This window comes from Vidua macroura, chromosome 3 (assembly GCF_024509145.1).
Source record: "Vidua macroura isolate BioBank_ID:100142 chromosome 3, ASM2450914v1, whole genome shotgun sequence".
Classification (NCBI taxonomy): domain Eukaryota; kingdom Metazoa; phylum Chordata; class Aves; order Passeriformes; family Viduidae; genus Vidua; species Vidua macroura.
The window spans coordinates 73,451,352-73,471,356 of record NC_071573.1 but is presented as its reverse complement, the minus strand read 5'-3'; the positions used below and the strand labels follow the sequence as shown (position 1 = coordinate 73,471,356).

Here is a 20,005-nt window from a genome sequence, read left to right as displayed (position 1 = left end):
TATTTATTTCTAGAAATTGTTTGTTTTTTCTTTCTCCACAGGCCCACTGGGAAGGCCTCACAGGCAGGATAACTTTCAACAAAACAAATGGCTTAAGGACAGATTTTGACTTGGATGTCATCAGCCTCAAGGAAGAAGGTCTTGAAAAGGTGTGTAAGACATTTGACTCCAAGGAGGTGGGAAACAAAACAAAACAAAACTCACCCCCAAAAACACTTATAATAGTATTTCTTGTGTTATGTAAAACAGCGTACCTACTTTCGACTCAATGTCTCTATAAGTGGTACTAAAAACTTAAGAATTGGTATCCTGACTATTTTAGCTGTCTGCTGACATTAATGTTTCTTGTACAGAGGTGGAGTGAGAGACCAAAGAATTGGGAAATACTTGTTCCATGTAGCTTAATGCTGTCTATATTTGAACTTAAGAGCTCCGGAAGCATGTACAGACATTTGGCCTGCCTATATGACACAATCATGATCTGAAATCAGATCATCTTCCCTCCCGCCACCTTACCATGAGGAAGCAATTGCAGGAAGATATAGTGTCTCACATTGTTGTGATCAGCAGGCAAAGGTTTTGCCACTGGCATTTGCCTTGTAGTTTGCATTTAGATCTGGTGTTCAGTGTTCTGCAAGATGTTTTCCTTCATCTTCAGATCAAGTTCTATTAGCTATTGCCCCAAGGTGATAATTGTGGGCACAAATAAACCAGAAATTAAGGAAAGGGACCATACTTCAGAGTTGCATTTTCTTTCTTCTGTAAATCACTGAATGGAGAAAATAGCATAAACAACATATTTACCCAAAATTTTGTCTCACAAGACTAGCTTTGGAAAATTAATTTTCTCTTACTGGGAAGATTTGTAAAAGCTCAGAAACCATGAGCTTGTCTTGAAACACTTACATAGGTAATAACATTTTTGTTGTCCAGTGGAAAACCTTTGATTCAAGAACTAAACTATATTTTAAAATGTTCAGCTATACACTGACAGTAGATTTCTCCTGTGAAGTGTCCCATGAAGTGAGCTCTGGCAACTTAGCCAGGGAAAAGAGTATATAGTAATGACTAGAGTTGAAAAGTAAATCAGTATTGTGTACAAGTAGAATAGGTGCAGCGCAACCTGTCTTTCTTACTGGAATCAGAATTAGAAGTATTAATGTCATGGTAATAGCTAAATAAGTCAGCAGTGGCTGAAGAGTTTGCATGTAAGTGACAACCGTTGAAAATCAGGAAAGGAAGTCTTTGTAATTTAGAATGGCTTTAAGAACATTAGGTGGCATTTGGGAACCACAAAGCAACATGTGATTTCTGGAAAATAAAATCTCAGTTGACAATACACTGGGATATATATATATACATCAGTAAAAATATAGAGATAAAGCAAAAAAGGTCTACAGAGAAATATGGAAGACAATAAAATTCAATAGGAAATACACTAGTACTCTAAAATACATAATAGAAAAAAGGAACTTGGGAAAGAGTTATATTGAAAGTTAAGTAAGAGACAAAAACAGAAATACTTTTTGAAACATAACAATAGTTTAAAAAGCCCAGTATGTGCTTGAGCTGTATAGAAAGATTTTCATAGAAAAGGGAGATACTTTTACTGCCTTCATGGCTTATTTTGGTCATATGATTAGTAGAAGTGATAATATTAGTTTTTCACCAAAAAGTGTTGGCAATCTTTGGAACGAGCAGAAAGAATCAATTACTCTATATGAGCAAAACCAGAGCAGTTTCTCTGGGGTGTAAGGAGATGAGATTGGGAAAAGAAAAATTCAAGTGTATGCACATTCAATTGAATTGCTTACTAAACATATGAAACATATGGCATATTTTACCAAGAAAGATAAATCAATGCCCACAGAGAAAAGTTTCTCTTTGAACAAAACTTCATTATTATGAAAGAATACAAACCCTATTCTTCTTGAATCCAGAGTGAATGATAACATTTTGGAGCAGGACACTTCCTAGTTGAAGAAGTACATTTTAGCCAGTTCTTTTATTTAAAAGAGTTGTCTCAAAGTTTTGAGGATTTTTTCCTCCAAGACTTAATTCTGTTAAAGTGATGATGAGTCACCCTTCTCTCAGTCTCCTGCCTCCCTCCACATGTGCACTCCATCTTTCTGTCTCCTTTCTGCTAGTCCCCCTTTCCCTTTCCCTTTCCCTTTCCCTTTCCCTTTCCCTTTCCCTTTCCCTTTCCCTTTCCCTTTCCCTTTCCCTTTCCCTTTCCCTTTCCCTTTCCCTTTCCCTTTCCCTTCCCCTTTCCCTTCCCCTTTCCCTTCCCCTTTCCTCCCTCTCCAGACCTTCCCTGCCTGTTTCCCTTTCCATCTAATCTCTCTCCCTTGTACCTATTAATCTCTTTCTATGCCCTTTCTGTCTATTTTCTTTTTCCTTCAGGAGCCTTTTTATGTCTTTGTTCTTATCTGGTATGTTTTCAATGTTCTTCCCAAACCATCTTGTCAGACATCTCTCTGTGTGTGGTAAGAGTTGCTCAACAGGTTTTGTTTTCCTTTTCTTCCGTACATCCTCCCACTTGTGGGATGAGAAAAGGTGGAGAGATGCATATTATGGTGCACAGAATTCTTATGCCAGGTTTCCATACTGTAAACTGTTATTATTTCTTCCACCCTCTTTCCAAATAAGGGGGAAATATTTCTTTTGTCAAGGACAATAGTTTGTCCTTGTTTGTCCTTGGTTTGTCCTTAGCTGTCAAGGACAGCTGTAATCCATGAAGGGAAAATATTGATGGATGGGGGAAAAAAAAGATTTATTGTGAAGAATTGCTAGAAGACTTTTTTAAAATTTAGATTTTGTACAAAAATGTCCTAGATAAATTACCTGGTTAGTGTAACCAGTATAACTGGGAAAGTACCTAAATCATGTGTTATAAGTTCAATGACTGCTGAAGTCAGTGACAACAGAACAATTCCTCGCTGATTTAAAAAAATGCTATGTGTGATCTTAGCTTTTACATAAAATTCTTATTCCTGAAACTCTTGAATGAGAGGTGATAATCAGGCATCAGTCAATAAGAAGTATGTGTTTCCAAATAAAATTTCATGTCTGACAAAAATGATAGCTCCTTGTAAGATGAACATGACAAAATTAAGAGATGATTGGAGTGTTGTTAATATAATATACCACAAAATTTTATTACAGTCACTTTGGACAGACTGAAACTATTCATGATTAAGCACAGTGGAAATCCAAAACTGTGACACTCCAGCATAATAAATTATAATTTAAATTGCAGTCAATCAGTCTTTACAGTGAGGCTGCATTGTGAGGAGAATTATTTTATACTTCAAGGACATAACAAATACCTTAATTTAATATCACTTTTGATATGAAAATTTGTCACTGAAGAAGAATCACATATCCTGAATAAGAGATGTTACAAATGACTTGAAGCCTTGCTCAGAAACCTTGATATGGGATGAACATAAATGACACAAAATTAGTTACAATTCATTGTGCAGCTTATCAATGTAAAATCTTGTTTTATTTTGTATCTTTAATAATGATCTGAGAAAAAAAAAGTAAATGGCATAAACAACAGGTTTAGTCAGAGAGGGGAAAAAAAGGAAAGATGTAGTAAATCTGTGGTATCCAGAAGTATTGAAGTTATTTACGTTATATTTTGAAAAGAAGGCATGAATATTAATATTACTGAAGAAAGGAAAATAAACAATTTGCAAATGGGAAATACAGAAATATGAAGGAATATTATTATTCCTAATGGAGTATAATTATTTCCTTGATGTAATCACCACTCTTACTAATTACTCTACAAAAGTAAATAAAGAAGGTATAGATAAATTTGACAACTCTTTGAGAGTTGAACACAATTCTGGCTGCTTAGTCAGTGGGTAGCACTGCAGAAAGTCAATGATCCTTCCTAATACAATTCTTGTGGCACTTCACTGTGAGTCATATTCACAGTTTTGATTGACTCAGAGCAAAAATAATGTTAATTTTCACAGGAGAACTTTGAAGAAAAATCAAAAATAATAATACTTGAAAGTATATTTATCTATTCATGAAGATAAATCACTTTTGAAACATGCTGAAGTGAGAAAGCTACTGAATTTTTGGGACTAGCACCTCATGAGACTGAATCTCTGTAAAGTGCTCTAGAGCTTATGTAAACTCAGCACATTTTAAGTTTCGCAAGTGTACAGTGCTTCTTTTATGGGGGGGATGGTAAAATATTTTGATGGCTTTGGCTAGGACAGAGTTAATTTCCTTCATATATGCTTGTATGGGACTGTGATTTGGATTTGAGCTGAAAACAGTGTTGATAACAGAGGCATTTGCTCAACAGTTTGAGCAATTGCTAAGCAGTTAATATACAGAATCAAGGCCTCTGTAGCCTGCAGAGCTACAAAGTGATTCTGGGTGAGCATGTCCAGCTGGGTGGGAATATCTGGTTTTGAGGAACTGTAGTAACCTTATAGTTACCTGGAAGTCAAATATGTTGTAGCTTGGATGCAAGTTTTTAACCCTTCACATGAGTTTGGGAAATTGTATTCCGTATCTTTGACGACCACCACAATTACCATGTTACAGAATACTCAGTGATATTCAATGATGAATGTAGCTCTTGGAATTGTTTCAAGTTAAATAAGCTGATTCTTGCCTAAGCTAATTCCTTCTGTCATTTTTCTTTGTCTCACTGTGGAGCACATGTTCATGGGTACACCTGTTTTGGATCCTGTACTTTGGATAATAAGTGTTAAAATATTCAGATTGGCATGGTCGCTTCAGAATAGTTTAGCCATTTAGGGGAATTGGAAATAAGAACAGGAGATTGAGGGCTTGACAATATAGTCAATATTTACAATATATTTACTGTGTGAATGTTCTCTCTAAAGTCTGTATATGAATACCTGTTTCACTTTTTAGGAAAATTTGTAAGTTTGTTTAAAACAAATGTAATGCAACAAGTTAAATTGTAGCTTGTTTGAATTTTGGTTATAGACTACCTTGATGCACTTTTCCTACATTTTTGGCTTTTAAACTTTTCTAGTAAGAACACACAGGCAATTCTATTCATTTGAAAAAGCTACTTAAAAATTAAAGCAATATGCTGAAACAAATAGAAAATAATTAACTTACTGCATTGTTTTTGCACAACTTTTCTGTAAGAAGCAGCTTTGAAAATACATTTGTGTGATTTGGGAGCTAAACACATCAGTAATATATAAGAACCTGTGCTACAAATTGTCAAAATACTCATGTGTTGAAGATTTATCTGTAAATTAATTAAGTTAATGCCTGTTTCTGTCTTCTCCATTACTTTTTCCCAAAAACATATTTTGTCCTGCTGTTCTCTCTGATCACAGAAAATGGTAAATCCTTTTGTAGAGAAAATGCTCTCTGCTCTGCAAATGAATTTCTGCCTGTTAAGTTATCTTCAGATGTGGTTTATCTTGAGAAATGGAAAATGAAGTATTAAGAGTAGCTTTAGATATTCTTTATATAATTTTTACACCTAATGTCACACTTCATAAAACATGATTTGACGTATTGTTAATCATATTTTAAATAAGAAGACTTTAAATGTAATGATAGAGAAAAATGAAACAAAATTTAATAATAATTATTAGCAATCAATTTTTTTCTCTCTGTAGCAATCTGTTTTTCCTTAAAGTGTTCTTTTCTAGATGCTGAAATTTAACTAATGAGTGATTTACACAGTAATTTGCTCTTTTATAGGTTGGAACTTGGGATCCATTGAGTGGCCTTAACATGACAGAGAATCAGAAAGGAAAACCAGCAAACATCACAGATTCCTTGTCCAATCGCTCTTTAATTGTTACTACCATCTTGGTAAGCAATTGTATTTGCTTTTCCTGAAACACAGTTATGCAGAAAAACTGATAGAACGTGACACACTAATTGCAATAATAATGAACAGTCTGCAGTGTGCGTTACCATTACTTAGAATTTACTTGGAATTACTTGGAATTTATGGTGTCATGAATGAACACCAGTTGATAAGCTAGCAATGGATGTTTACTCTTACCTTAATTGTGAGCAGGTTATCCCAATTTTAGAGTTATGTTAATTGATTAGTTATTTAACTTTTCTTATTATTGACTAAAATATTTTCTTCTTTACAAAGCTGCTTTTTTTCTGTGCCATATGAGAACACAAAAGATAATAGATTTTCAAATGTGTTTTGTCTGGTAGCCTGATGATTTTATCCAGCGAAAATTCATTGCTTTTGTTTGCTATTCTAACACCTCAAAGGAAAGTACAAAGTATTTAACATTTATTTAGCATTGCTATTACTCAATTGTTGAGATGAAATTTTTAGTCATACAGTTATTTGATTCATCCTTTGAACTAGACCAAAAGAAACAATTTGAGAAACTTCTTTTTTATTTTCACTGTTGACAAATTCACAGCAGTGACTGAGATATTTTTTATTTATAAATAAATACATTTATTTATGTAAAAATAAGTGTTCATTTATTTCCTCACAATAATATTGAAATTCTAATTTTAATTTCAATGCATATTTAAAACTTTCCAGAAGTTTCTCAGGTGTGTTTGTCTGCTGCCACCATTATCATGAATTTGCAGATATTAAAAACAAATCTGCTTCCTGGTGATTGCATACTATGTTAAGAAGCTTTTACCTACCAACATACATTATGACATTTCAAACTAGAATGAATTTTAGAGGTGCATAGACACAAATGCCAGTGTGCTTTTAACATTTTATGTAACACAAGTCATATAATTTCATCCAGTTGGCAACTTTTTCACTGCTTATATGGTCTGTTTACAAGTGATAGAAAATCTTCTGAAATCCTTTGCTTCATTTATTTCACTAATTGAAAAATACACACCAGATATATAAAATGGAACAGACTGAACTCACTTTCAGATGTGATTTTTTCTTATGCTAAGACCAGCACAGATTTACCACAACTTCCTCTGGTACCATTAATTATAGTAATGGTACACTATAGTTCTAATTTAGTTTATAACTTTATAATCCCTTGTTGGTTTTTTTTTAATGAAATGTAAATGAATGTCATATATTCTCTTATATTAAAAGCATGTCTTCTAGAGTATTAATCTGTCAATTTTCTTGCCACTATAATGTATTTCCTACATATAAAAACTACTGCATTTTCAAGTAAATTTTGTTAATAAGTCCAATTGACCTCCCATGCTCTCTATAAAGCTGTTGCTTTGTACCGGATATCCTGCCTAGGATTTTTCTTGACCCTTTTCACTGATATATAACTTTAATTCATGTGAACCTAATTCCTGCTAGAATTGCTGCTTTACAGATTGTAGTCCTGTCTCTGCCAGTGGCCTGTTCCCTTCATTGCTCAGTAATTAACCATCCTTTGTATCTGCACTCTTCAATAGCCATCACTGTATGCTTGATTCCAGATTGTGATAACAACACTGCGACAAGGATCAATCTCTGCAAGATTGCATAAGAAACACTCAATAATTCAGGGTGTTTCAAGTTTTTTTGTGTTTTATCATCTGCCTGTTGATGAGGTTTGAGTTAATATACTCCAAGTATCATATTACTCTTACATAGTGATACTGGCATTTTTTTGGTTGAAATATTTAATTCAAGAAACGGTATATAGCACAAATGTAAACAGCAGTGCTGCCAATGAGCACTGATTTTAATCTGGAAAAGCTCACAAAAGAGGACTCCTGAGATTTAAGACAAAAGCTGCTTTCTGTAATCAAGGATACCCTTTCTCTTAAGAGTTAACTTTTGGTTAGTGGTCTTTTATAAGTATCCATCTTCTTTGCAGGTATCTAAATAATGCATTAAAAAAAACCACTTTAAATTGGTGTTACATGTTGCTGCTGCCTTTTTTACTTCAGTTATTGTTTAGTAAAAGTTTTGGTAATTGCAGTTACTCTTTTCAGCTATGAAGAATGGTACTCTAAAGAAGTGGTACAAATTGGAAGAGCTGCACTTGGAATAGTAAAAAGGACCAGAAACAATTTTTGGTGCAGACACACATGTACTAGCTTTATTTTTTAGGTTTGTCTTTTTTATGCTTAAAAAATACATTTCTGTTGAACAGAAAGCCTATTACTGAATATTCATTTCTGTAGCAATGCAAGGGAACAATATAAAATACTAAAGCTCCTAAAAATATACTTACATCATCAGCCTTTCTCTCCTTTTCTGAGTCTGCAAAATCTTTCTGAAATTAAAAAAGAAAAGACAATTCTATCATTTAAGCTGTTCATATGGTTTTCCTATGATGTTTCACTTTAAGAATTCCCTACAATATTCTATAGTAGACTCCAGCTGGGGAGCCTTAATCATTTTTCTCTGTAGTTTGCCTTAATGCTCACTTTTCATTTAAATATCCCAGTCTTTCTTTTATTTTTAATTTCATTTCTGAAATTTGGAGCAATATCTTTTTCCTCCTATATTTTGCAGTCATTTAGATCTTTACAGGTGTAAGTATACCCTGCATTTCTACTGGTGGCCGAGTCTCTAGAAGAAGAAAAATATATTGATGGGAAAAAATATTAAATATAAACTGTGATTCATAAATTCATCTACTTTAACTAAGGACAGAACTATGTGCTCCTTTTTGTCTTGAGTTTTTCATAATACATTTTACATGTAGCTAGCTGAAAGATTATTCCTTGGTTTCTCAAAAATTCAGTGCTCTATTCTGGACAGGGACAGGAGTTCTCAGGACTTCAACCTTTCTCAGAAATCTACCTACATGTAGTTTTTGTGAAGAAACCTGTCTGGTTTCCAAGTTCTGAACCCATAGCAGCCCCCAGCACCAACTGAACATGTCCACTAGAGAGATAGTCAGGTCTTTTTAGGGAAGGAGGGGAAACATTTGAAAAATAATGAGCATGCTGTTTTTTATCTTTTATAACCATAGCTTTGGATGTATCAATCCTTTTGATACTATTGATTTGTTTTATTTTAAAACCATCTGTGCTGAAACTTCAGAATTTCTTTCTCATTTAAAAAGCCTACTTTATGAATAGTCTGCACTTAGAGAAAACAAACCAAACAAAAAACCTACAGAAAACAAATTTTCAACACCAGTAGTAAGGATTTCTTATTATTTGATTCTCCTAAATTGATTCCTACAAGAACTCTGAAACATTTCTCCTCTTTAGACTTTAAGTGTAAATATCTAAATATTTTTGTTCTTGTATATCTTCTACTTCCAGTTTGAGAGAGTTTTAACTTTGGAATTCAATTTCCATGTTTATAAACGTATGTACATGGTATTTAGGGTTTTTTTAATGCTAGTTTCATACCAGCCTGTACCTGTTATCATGCTGGTTAATTTACCCTGTTCTGCTGAAATAAATGCTTGTTTCTTTTCCTGTGTAGCTTTTATGTACTTTTATGTATCTGCTTACATCAAAGCTCAGAAAAGCTCACAGTTGTCAAGTTTAAATTTTCCAAGAAATGTGTGAAAATTATGAAAGGTGTGTGATGTTCTCAAATTTAGTATTTTTTTGTTACTTCACATTTGAAAATTGAAATTACCTTTTTTATTGTACTTCCCATAAAAATTGGTTTGAAATAGGAATAGAATTAGAAGGAATTAGAAGGAATATTTAGAATAAATTTTAAAAGAATTTCACTTTGTTCAAAGTATAGTATTCCCACATTGTATTTTATTGATATATGCTGCTTTCTCAAATGTGTGGTGCATGTTTTCTCTCCCTTTTCTCTTGGATACCCAAACATGAGTTTTTAATGGCTAAATTTTAAATTAATATATATTAAAAGAATATTAAAATTAAAATAATACATTTATCTGTTATCTTTAAAAAGATGGGTCACCCATCAATTGTTTTGATTGAAAGTAACTAGTGGATTTCTTCACCTCTCCCACTAGAATTTTGACTGCCTACTGTGAAAACCTATTGTATATTCCTTCTATCTGATATCAATTTTAATAAGATGTGGCAGTCTTTTAACGCTCCAGTATCCCACCTTCTGGTGAACAGAAGCTAATAATTAAAATCTCTGTTCTAACAGAGGCAAATTTTCAAATTATTTTTCTCTTTTCATCAGTAGGCCTTCCACTTTCTTTTTGTCGATTTATTAATTTTTTTGCTTTGTTTTGCTTTTCTCAATACTGATAGTAATAAATTTTAGATTATTTTAAAAATACGCTATTCCATGTTGAAATTATGAAGGAAAAATATATATGTTTGATTAATATTAATAAAAGATAAAAGATCTTGAAATTTAAAAGTTGTTGTAATTTCTAGTAATATCTTTTTAGTTGAAATATAATATAACTCACTGGAATAATTCAAGTAAATATTTATTGTTCAAATCTGAAAAGAAAAAGAGAAAGTTGCAGAAAATTGTTTTGTAGAATGTGTGCTTTTATTCAAGCATTAACTGCACATTATTACAACTAAAAGCAGTCTGTAAAGTTACAATATTAATTACTTTTCAAAGATTTATCTTCTATTTGCAGACACAACTAAAAGCAGTCTGTAAAGTTACAATATTAATTACTTTTCAAAGATTTATCTTCTATTTGCAGACATGGTTTTTAATCTACCTGTGATTCCACTGTTCCTTGTAGTCATGCCTTTATTTGCAGTATTTTAGTTAAATTTACTTTTCAATGAATTTTCTCAGAAAAATTATTTGCTACATTTACAAGTTTATCTGCATTCTCACTTGTAGTGCTTATCTGGCTTGGGATGGGGCTCTTCTGCATACCTCTTCATTAAAGATATTTTAGTCTTATGAGACATTAAATAATGACTTTGATCTTAAAATTTTCTAACCTGTTGTTAATTTAGAGTAGCAATGTTTCCTGGAAACATTATGTCTTCCTGAGGATTCATTCTGGAGTCTATAGTCAGTGTTTAATCAGTGACTTTTTGTTTCCAAGCTACTCATGTCATTCCAAGCAATAGTAAAAGCACAAATGGAAGGTGTTTCCATGACTTCCTGGGGAGATTGTCCAGTTGAAATACTTAATTTCAACTAAAGCTGTTTAGAAGATTTCAAGTACTGGTTTTGTGATGTGGTCTAGTGCGGCGTGGGTTTTCGCTCTCCCCGGCTGCACGCAGCTCTTGGGAGCCCGGCTGTGGCGTAGCTTCCACGTGCTGCCGGGGTTTGCTGCCGCGGGTTCCTGGACATGGCTCCGTGTCTCGGGCGCGTGGGCTGGCCAGCCTCTGTTACCGTGCACTAGGGATCCAGTAAAGAGGTAAGGAATTTGTCCATTTACTCCGTGCTTGGCAGGAACGGTTTATTGAATACGTGGCGCGGTTCGATGGAAAGACGCGACCGCTCCCATCACTCGCATGGGAGAAAATGGCGCCTGGATGCCGGCGGGATAGGGTTTTATGGAGGGGCGGGGCGAGAGGATCCACGGCCTGCCGGCCAATAGGGGCGGCTGCCGTGGCGGTGACGCCAGCAACAGCGACCAACCAGAGAACCCCGCAGGGGCGGGCACCGAGCCTCGGGCTGAGTGGGATCGTGCGGCTTGGGGTGGCCAGCACGGGGTTTCCTGGGGCTGGACGGCAGGGTGGTTACAGGAGCGGCACAGGGGGAAGATCCGGCAGCAGGCAGCGTGGGGCCAGAAACCGCGGGGGGGGGAACAACATGGGGGAAATGCGGGATTACAGAACTTGACTTATTTTAACATAAATTAAAAACCCTAATCTAAACCCAAACTCCGGGATGCAACAGTCTAGTAATTTTTAAGGGTCTTCAGGAACTGAAGGAAAAAAAAAATTGTGAACAATCTTAAAGTAATTATAAACCATTTGCCAATCTACCTATCACTCAGTTTAAAAACTCTGCCTACCTAATCAATGATAATTGTCCTAGTGAATGATTTTGGTGGAAGTGATAATCCACCAAGAAGCAATGGTGATTGTACATTTAATGCATAGAGACTTTCCTGAGAGTGTGTGTAGCAACCAGTTTTACGTTAGCCCATTCTACAACTTTAAAGCTTGAGCAAATGAAGCATGTAGAACCCTTTGCATGCACTTGTTCAGAATACCTGAATGCCATGTTCAGTATTTAGAATAGGTATTACTCGAGGAAAAAGCATATTAGAGAAAACATTCATGTGTAATCTGTAATTACAGATGAAGCTGCCAATACCAACCCTGCTCAAATTAAGTTAGAAATCACTTTCCATAGCACATAAAAGGTCTGAAGAGAAAAAAAACCAAATGTTTTGTATAGTAGAAGACTATAAGAAAAAGTAGCAGTAAGAAATTAATGTAGGATTGGAAAAGCATTAAGCGAGTTTTAATAACTTATTGATCAGTCTTCTAGGCAAAAGTTGCGAATCATTAAATAGTAGTACAGATACTATTGTAGGCCTTGTCCAAATTGGCCAGAGTAAAGAGTATAGATGGTTTGGAGTTGGAGCTAAGAATTCCAGAAAGGGTTGCAAGATTTTTTATTCTTCTTTGACAAAATATAATAATGCATCAGCAGAACAGATAAAATGTCTGAGGATTTCTATAATGATCTGATAGAAAAATATGTAGGAATGTATCAATGAGCTGAATTACTCAATGAAGAAAATTCTGCTGTGCTTATTAAGTAAAGGAAAATTAAAAGCATAAATTGACAAACATATGTCTTTCCCGATATTGCACATATTTAAATTCTGTCCCAGATAACTCAGGATTGCTTGGAATGGAAGACAGAGACAAAAATGTTGTCAAGAATCTTGCCAAGATTCCAGAGATTGGGGGATGTGTAAGACTGTAAATATCTGAACTACTCTGAGAGCAAATATCTCGGATCTGTATGTATGAGCATTCCAAGCCACACTGGAATTCCTTCATGCCTACAGAACAGGTTGTGACACTGTGTAAGCTGCTCAGCAGTAATGAAAATATTCCTCTGTTCTAACCCTGTTTTGAGCACAAATCTAAACCATACTAGTTAATGTGAAGAAAATTGTTGCTACCATATGAAAAAAAAGCACACTGTGTTTTATCATAGCATAGCTTCTGCTTGGCCAGTGGCGTGATTTCTTTAAGGAATTGTCATTTCACCTGAAAAATTTGTTCTTCTTACAGATATTTTCTTTGAGATATTTAATATCAACTTCCCAAGTTTATTAACAACTATTTTCAAACATAGTTTTTGCTCTGATACCATCTCTGTTTCTCAAGAATTATTTGGTGATCCTTGTAATTTAAATAGTTTTCAACTTTCACGTTTTCTGCTAGGTCTTTGTTCTTGTCGGTACTACATCTTGAAGAGCTCTTCTGGAGACATTTGTTTATCTGCTGTTTGAGAAATTTCTGTCAAAACATCCTAGTAGTTTGGCTGGACAATTTATTTCATGTTTGTTCCTTGCTAATTGTGTAAAGATCTGTGATATACTTTTTGAAAACATGGCTGTAACCTTACAAATTTCAATACGGGTATATAATAGTTCTTTTAAGAACAAGATTATTCCCTGCATTCTCCTTTTCATTTCTTTAGGTAAAATCTTATGTACTGAAGTTCCAGTTATATGTGGATATAATGTTTAAATAATGGGAAAACTCAAGACAGAAAATTACATTAGGAATGTTGACTTATTAAAGCAGTCAGGTGCTTGTGGAATGAGGTGCCTTTAGCCCCACTGAGAGCTGATGTGGGGATTTAGGACTGTAAAAATTTTCTTAAGTTGTCCTGGAGAGTTTATCTGAATATTCACTGAGTCTTCTATTTGGTGCAATGATTGAATATGCTATTACTTGTCTTACCTTACTTGGTTCTTGAATATTGGTTCCAATTGTAGTGGAAAACTACCAGGTTTTTTTGTATTTTTCCCTTTAAGTTTCTATTTGAGAAAGGCCACCCTATACTGAGAAACAGATGTAAAAATACTGTTTTGCTAAATGTAAATTTTCTTCCTATAATTGCAATTTTTCTGCCAATCATTTTAATTTGTTTGCTGTCTGTTTGCACACCACTTAACACAAAAAAATTTAAATTGTAATTTGATTTAAACATTAGAAGATAAATGCTTAAAGAAATTTAATTCAGTTTGCATGGAATGTCTATCATAGAATTTTTTGAGTAAATGTTCTCAGGTTTTGCTGTGTTCTTGTAAATGGCAGCCTATAACTTGAGACAATAGAGAAGTAGGTGCTTTCACTGACTTTTTCCTTCCCATGTGAGTTTTTAATGCTTTGCCTAACAAAGCATTGAGAAAACAGTTTAAATACTTGAATAAATAAAAGTGTAAAATCTAATACTTAAAATATTTGATTGATGTTTGGAGTTTTAATGGAATTTTTTTCAGTTGCCAAAGCACATTTTTTCTGCATTTTAAAAGGCTTACCTTGTCCATCCAAACAATACATTTTATATTACTGTATAATGCAAATAGTTAAGGAGCACATTTAAATTTAATGTGTATATGCATTCCTTGAAGACATGTCTACAGTGTTGAGAGTGTAATTTTTTTCAAAAAAAAAAAAAAAGACAAAGAGTATCTTTGAAAATATGTGAAGACTTCAGACACACAGAGCCAAAATTAAAAGAATTCTAGTTTTCATATTATTTCATTGCACAGGGAGTGATGTTATGAGTGTATGTATATGTAAGCACATGAGTGTCTACTGCTTAAGGCTAAAATGAGAAGAAAGGTGTGGGGGCACTCATTATCCATTCTGGCTTGATTCTTACAGGAAGAGCCATATGTTATGTTCAAGAAATCTGACAAACCCTTGTATGGAAATGATCGTTTTGAAGGTTATTGCATTGACCTCCTCAGGGAGCTGTCTACTATCCTTGGATTTTCCTATGAGATTAGACTGGTGGAAGATGGAAAATATGGAGCCCAAGAAGATGCCAGCGGACAGTGGAATGGAATGGTTCGTGAACTAATTGATCATGTAAGTTAACTTTTACAAGCTTTCAAATATGCATTTAGATTTCAGACTTTTCTACAAAAATTGTAAAACTTTTATGATAATGTCATTTGAGTACTACTGTTTTCAAAATTCAGGTGTTTTAAGAATTGATGCAAGTAGACTGGTATCCATTATTTCTTTAGTGTAGAATTTGTAAAATAAAGCATCTCTGTTTTGCCCATAGGCAGTGTTTGTTTTGGTTTAGCTCTTCTGTAGCATATGTCTAAGTCAAAATATGAAATAAATAGTACTCAGAATTTATTTTTGAGAACACATGTAAGAGGTTTTATAACAAAATTTTGTTTTATAACAAAATTTGCTACAGCAATATAAGTCAGGTCTCCTTTTCTGATAATGGATCGGAGATTTTGTCTTTGAGAAACTTTTGTGTGTATAGTGTAAACTCACAAATCATTTCATATTCATCTTTCTTGAATTTTTACCAATAAAGTGCAGGGAATAAGACAAAAATGTCAATATATACTGATGGAACAAAGCAATGTCCAGATACCATTAAAATTGACTGCAAGTGATTAAGGGAGGTATTACTTCAGGTTCTTCAAAATGTGCTTTCTCAGTTAGTCATGCCAGTTGATTTCAGTCTCAGAAAAATTTTCAAAAATTTAAAAATTATGCCATTGTTCCTTTCTGCACTTATTTGGGTGAACTGCTTGATAGCATTTTCTCTATAGACATGAGGTCAAAGATTGAGATGAAACATATTCTGCACATCACTGTAATTTAAAATAGATAGAAGACTGTAGTTAATTGAAATAGAACCTCTTAATGATGGCAAAAACTGCATGAATCATTTGAAAAAATATTTACTTATCTTGTTTCAATTTGCTTTAAGATTTCAGCAGATGGGCTGAAACATGTTCTAATCAAATTATTCATATTTACTAGGAGGGTTGTGCTTCATGCTTTTCTAGTAAATGATAATCTGGTATTGGTGTTGCAACAGATGTTGATTATGCCTGGCTTCACACTTTTAAGAAGAATGCGTGGGAGTATTATGTTATTTTTTAATGTGTGTATTTATAATACCTAGTACACACACATATAAAGCAAACTTATTTATCTGGACTCTCTGTCCATCTTTATAAATGTACATTTTTACACATGAATAAGTGCATAGACCTGTTAAACTATTAGCTTTGATGCTTGTTAGGTAACATCCTCATCTGGAACTAATTTTCAACAATTGAGGTAGATATTCTGGAAGTATTTATTCAGAAGCAAATATAAATCACAGTTTTATACACCTTTTAATATTCATCCTTAAAGCATTCTTAAGAAAACTCTAGTATGACCTCCTAAGCTTTGCACTAAGATAATCCTGAAATAGAATTCATTTGAACAAGTTGCAGAAGTAAAGTGTCAGAAACAATAGCTTTCCCCATCTTTCCTCTTGATAACACAGAATTAAACAGGTAGTCTTTTTTCCATAAATAATATGCAAGAAAACACAGATTAAAATTTATTTTTATTCATTTATTTTTGTTCTATTCAAATGACTTTTACTTAGGAGTCAGAAAAGTTTAGAGACTGTGTTAGTACACATGGAAAATGTAGCCCAACTTCCTAATCTGGACCATAATTTTTACAAGTCTCTCTCAATTTTAAAATTTTTTGCTTTAAATTTTTCTCTGGTTTTATCAAATCTTACTTTAGAATCTATTTGAATATATGCAATCTATTTGAATACATGCAATCTATTTGAATATATGCAATTTATTTATATACCTGTGCCCTTTATTTACACGCATCTTATTAGTAAAATTAGGTGCATTTTACCAGCAAGCAACACTTCATACCTCAAAAGTGAGGCAAAAGAATTTATTGAAGAACTCCAGACAGACAGTTACCACATTGGGTGTTTCCATAGGGTTGGTACTTCACATGCTCCATTAGCTTCCCAGCCCTTTTCTCTTAGAGAATATTTTTAAATTGCCATAAAGGTTTTCTTTCCTATGAAGTAATTTAATAATCTCAATTTGTTTATTTTTGAAAGGTTAAATGATTCTATATTTTTCAACTGGAGTTTCTAATTAAAATAGACTACAGAGTAAAGATGGTTCTTAAAGTTGCCATAGCAGTTAAATCTATTGAAAAATGGTTTTAGAAATTATTTTTTTCTATTTGTTTTTTTTCATCTGTCAGTTAAGTTCAGAGAAAAAGGTCACTGTGCTGTAGTGTATATGTTTGAAAGGGTAACATGTAAAATGCATAATCCAAGAATAAATTAAATGGATAATTTTGGAATATTATATGTGTAGACAGGAAAATGCACCATTTATATGAAGATTAAAAGTACCAAATAAATCTAAGATTTAAATAAACTGTGTAAATCAGTACTTAGTCACTTTGCATAATTGCTGGGGTTCAAAAATCTAAATAAAATAAAGATAATGCTATCTGAGTTGAACTTAGCATATCATGTCAGTCTCAGGATTTAAATTTTATAGTATGAAAAGAGACTGAAGTGTTTACATCAAGCTCTGTTTGTTTTCAATCTTCTTTCCCATAGTTTGCTCGTGTTTCTTGTTTCCTTGACTGTTTTACTTAGAGTTCACACCTGCATTCTTATATCAGTCCCCAAGCAATAAGTAGTTTATTTTTGAATTTGTGGTAAATACTGTCAGTGAAAATTAGTATAATGATTCCTTCCCTTTGACAACTGACAATGAATTCTTGTTGGGAAAAACACACTGGTCTCTAGAGTTGTAAATGTATGACAAATATTATCTAGGAGAGCAAATACAGATAACATTTCTGTATGAATAAATTCTTAATTGAATTTCTCCTCTTAAACATTTTGATTTCTTTCCCACATTTTTTTACTGAGTATTTTACCCTCTTCTCAGATTAGTTCACCATATGAGTGTTACATATTTAAGGGAGAAGGAGCTAAGTTCCAGGAATCTCCATTCTTTATGGATGAATTCTTCATAAAAAAAGTATTCTTTATACTGACTTCCTGCCTTTGGTTCAAAAACTTTATGAAAGGACAGATTTATTGAATAGGTTTTGAACTGAATAATAAATTCTGGAGAATTTCAGGTTGTTCTTAAGTCCTAAAAGTTGTCATGTCACTGTATTATATTGCATGCAACATATAGTTTAAGCATGTAAGTCATATTCCAATATAGCTAGCACAGACAGAATCAAAATATATAATTTTATTTTTAGAAAATTATACATCCTACTTTACAGATTGAAAATACTTAAAAAAAAATTCTTAACATTGGGTTCCAAAACAGGAAAAAAATACTGTTTTATACTTTGACAGAGCTATAAATGAAAAATCCACTGGGAAATCATTTATTATTATATATACATGATTTAAAATATCTATTTTTGAGGGGTTCTTTGAATGATTCTTCTACAGCACAAAGCTTATGCATTACAAATAGACTTCAAGGCTTGCAGATCTTTTATGATTCATAAATAATTACAAAAAGATCCAATTTTTACATCATGATTGCTCTTCAATCATATGTGAGGATTGAATCAGAATTTTCTTTGTCTCTAAGAATAGGATTTTCAGCTTGGAGAAATTTTACACAGTTGAACATTTAGAAAGAACTTTTGAGTTTCAGTTAACTTTAGACATGTTTTTTACTTCACTATATTTTGAATTTTTCATAATCAATATAAATTTTTCAAAATAAATGCATATCAAATACTCACATTTGTAAAAATAATAGTAGTAGCTTTTTATTATTTTAATAACAGAATAGATGTTTATATAAGTGGTTTAAATATTTTAGTGATTTTTCCTCCAATAACCTGTTGGTTTTTTCTCTTATTTTAAATTAAGGTCCTTATGATCTTGAACACTGATAGCCAAACCCTTTGTATTATTGTGTAGAAGTGAAAAAAAACCCTTCTAATAACTGACTGTGTAGATGCTTGGTTCCTTCCTTTTTGAGCCAGAGAAATTTTACTTTCTTCCACCTTTTTCTTTTTGCTTTCTTCCACTTCAAATGTCATTTCATCATATTGTTTGGACTCTACCTCTTTCCTCCATACTTGTAGGAAACCCTACCATATAGAGACTTATAAGAAAAGGCTATGAAACACCTCTTCCCTCTTTCTTCTTGTAATTTTCATGCAAAAGGTCTGACAGTTGAGATTTTCAATACAATGGAGGATAATTTAGCCATGGCTCTTTTATTAGTGAAAATCTCAGAAGACTTGATGGTAATAGGCAATTAGAGGATCTTTAGGGGAAGGCAGGAAGGAAGGCAGGAAAGCAGGCAGGTAGGCAGGGAGGGGGGGGGGGGGCGGGGGGGGGAGGGAGGGAGGGAGGGAGGGAGGAAGGGAGGGAGGGAGGAAGGAAGGAAGGAAGGAAGGAAGGAAGGAAGGAAGGAAGGAAGGAAGGAAGGAAGGAAGGAAGGAAGGAAGGAAGGAAGGAAGGAAGGAAGGAAGGAAGGAAGGAAGGAAGGAAGGAAGGAAGGAAGGAAGGAAGGAAGGAAGGAAGGAAGGAAGGAAGGAAGGAAGGAAGGAAGGAAGGAAGGAAGGAAGGAAGGAAGGAAGGAAGGAAGGAAGGAAGGAAGGAAGGAAGGAAGGAAGGAAGGAAGGAAGGAAGGAAGGAAGGAAGGAAGGAAGGAAGGAAGGAAGGAAGGAAGGAAGGAAGGAAGGAAGGAAGGAAGGAAGGAAGGAAGGAAGGAAGGAAGGAAGGAAGGAAGGAAGGAAGGAAGGAAGGAAGGAAGGAAGGGGAATGTTTCTCTTTTCATCATTATTAAATTGGCTCAACAGTAACATCGGTTGACTATCAGTGCTCTTTAAAGCACCATGTCTGCTTCATGGTTTCCCTATTTTCTTAGTGGAACTAGAATCTGCAACAGCATCTCAGGTATCATATGATGAAAATTTCACTCATGCTAAAAGTTTTCTATATGTAATAAATTTTATCTCTGGTGCTTTGATGGGTAATAGACCATAAACAACATAGTGTTTTGGCAAGTCTGCAGCTCAGCTATTGATGCTTGAACCAGAAACTCTGGTGAATATACATAGATGGTAAACTGAATGACTGAATGATTTCCACTAACCCTGTTTTAATGTTGTTTTTCTAGTATCTTGGTATTTTAGT

General features: G+C 33.8%; 1 protein-coding gene across 1 annotated transcript in view; it reads left to right on the top strand.

Annotated features, from left to right (window-relative positions):
• The window catches only part of GRIK2 (glutamate ionotropic receptor kainate type subunit 2), a 356,820-nt gene that overhangs the window by 192,555 nt on the left and 144,260 nt on the right, over nt 1-20,005 (top strand). Inside the window, exons 9-11 of the mRNA XM_053973181.1 lie at nt 42-149; nt 5,725-5,838; nt 14,680-14,886. Coding sequence (XP_053829156.1) covers nt 42-149; nt 5,725-5,838; nt 14,680-14,886 — 429 coding nt within the window. The remainder of the gene's footprint in view (nt 1-41; nt 150-5,724; nt 5,839-14,679; nt 14,887-20,005) is intronic.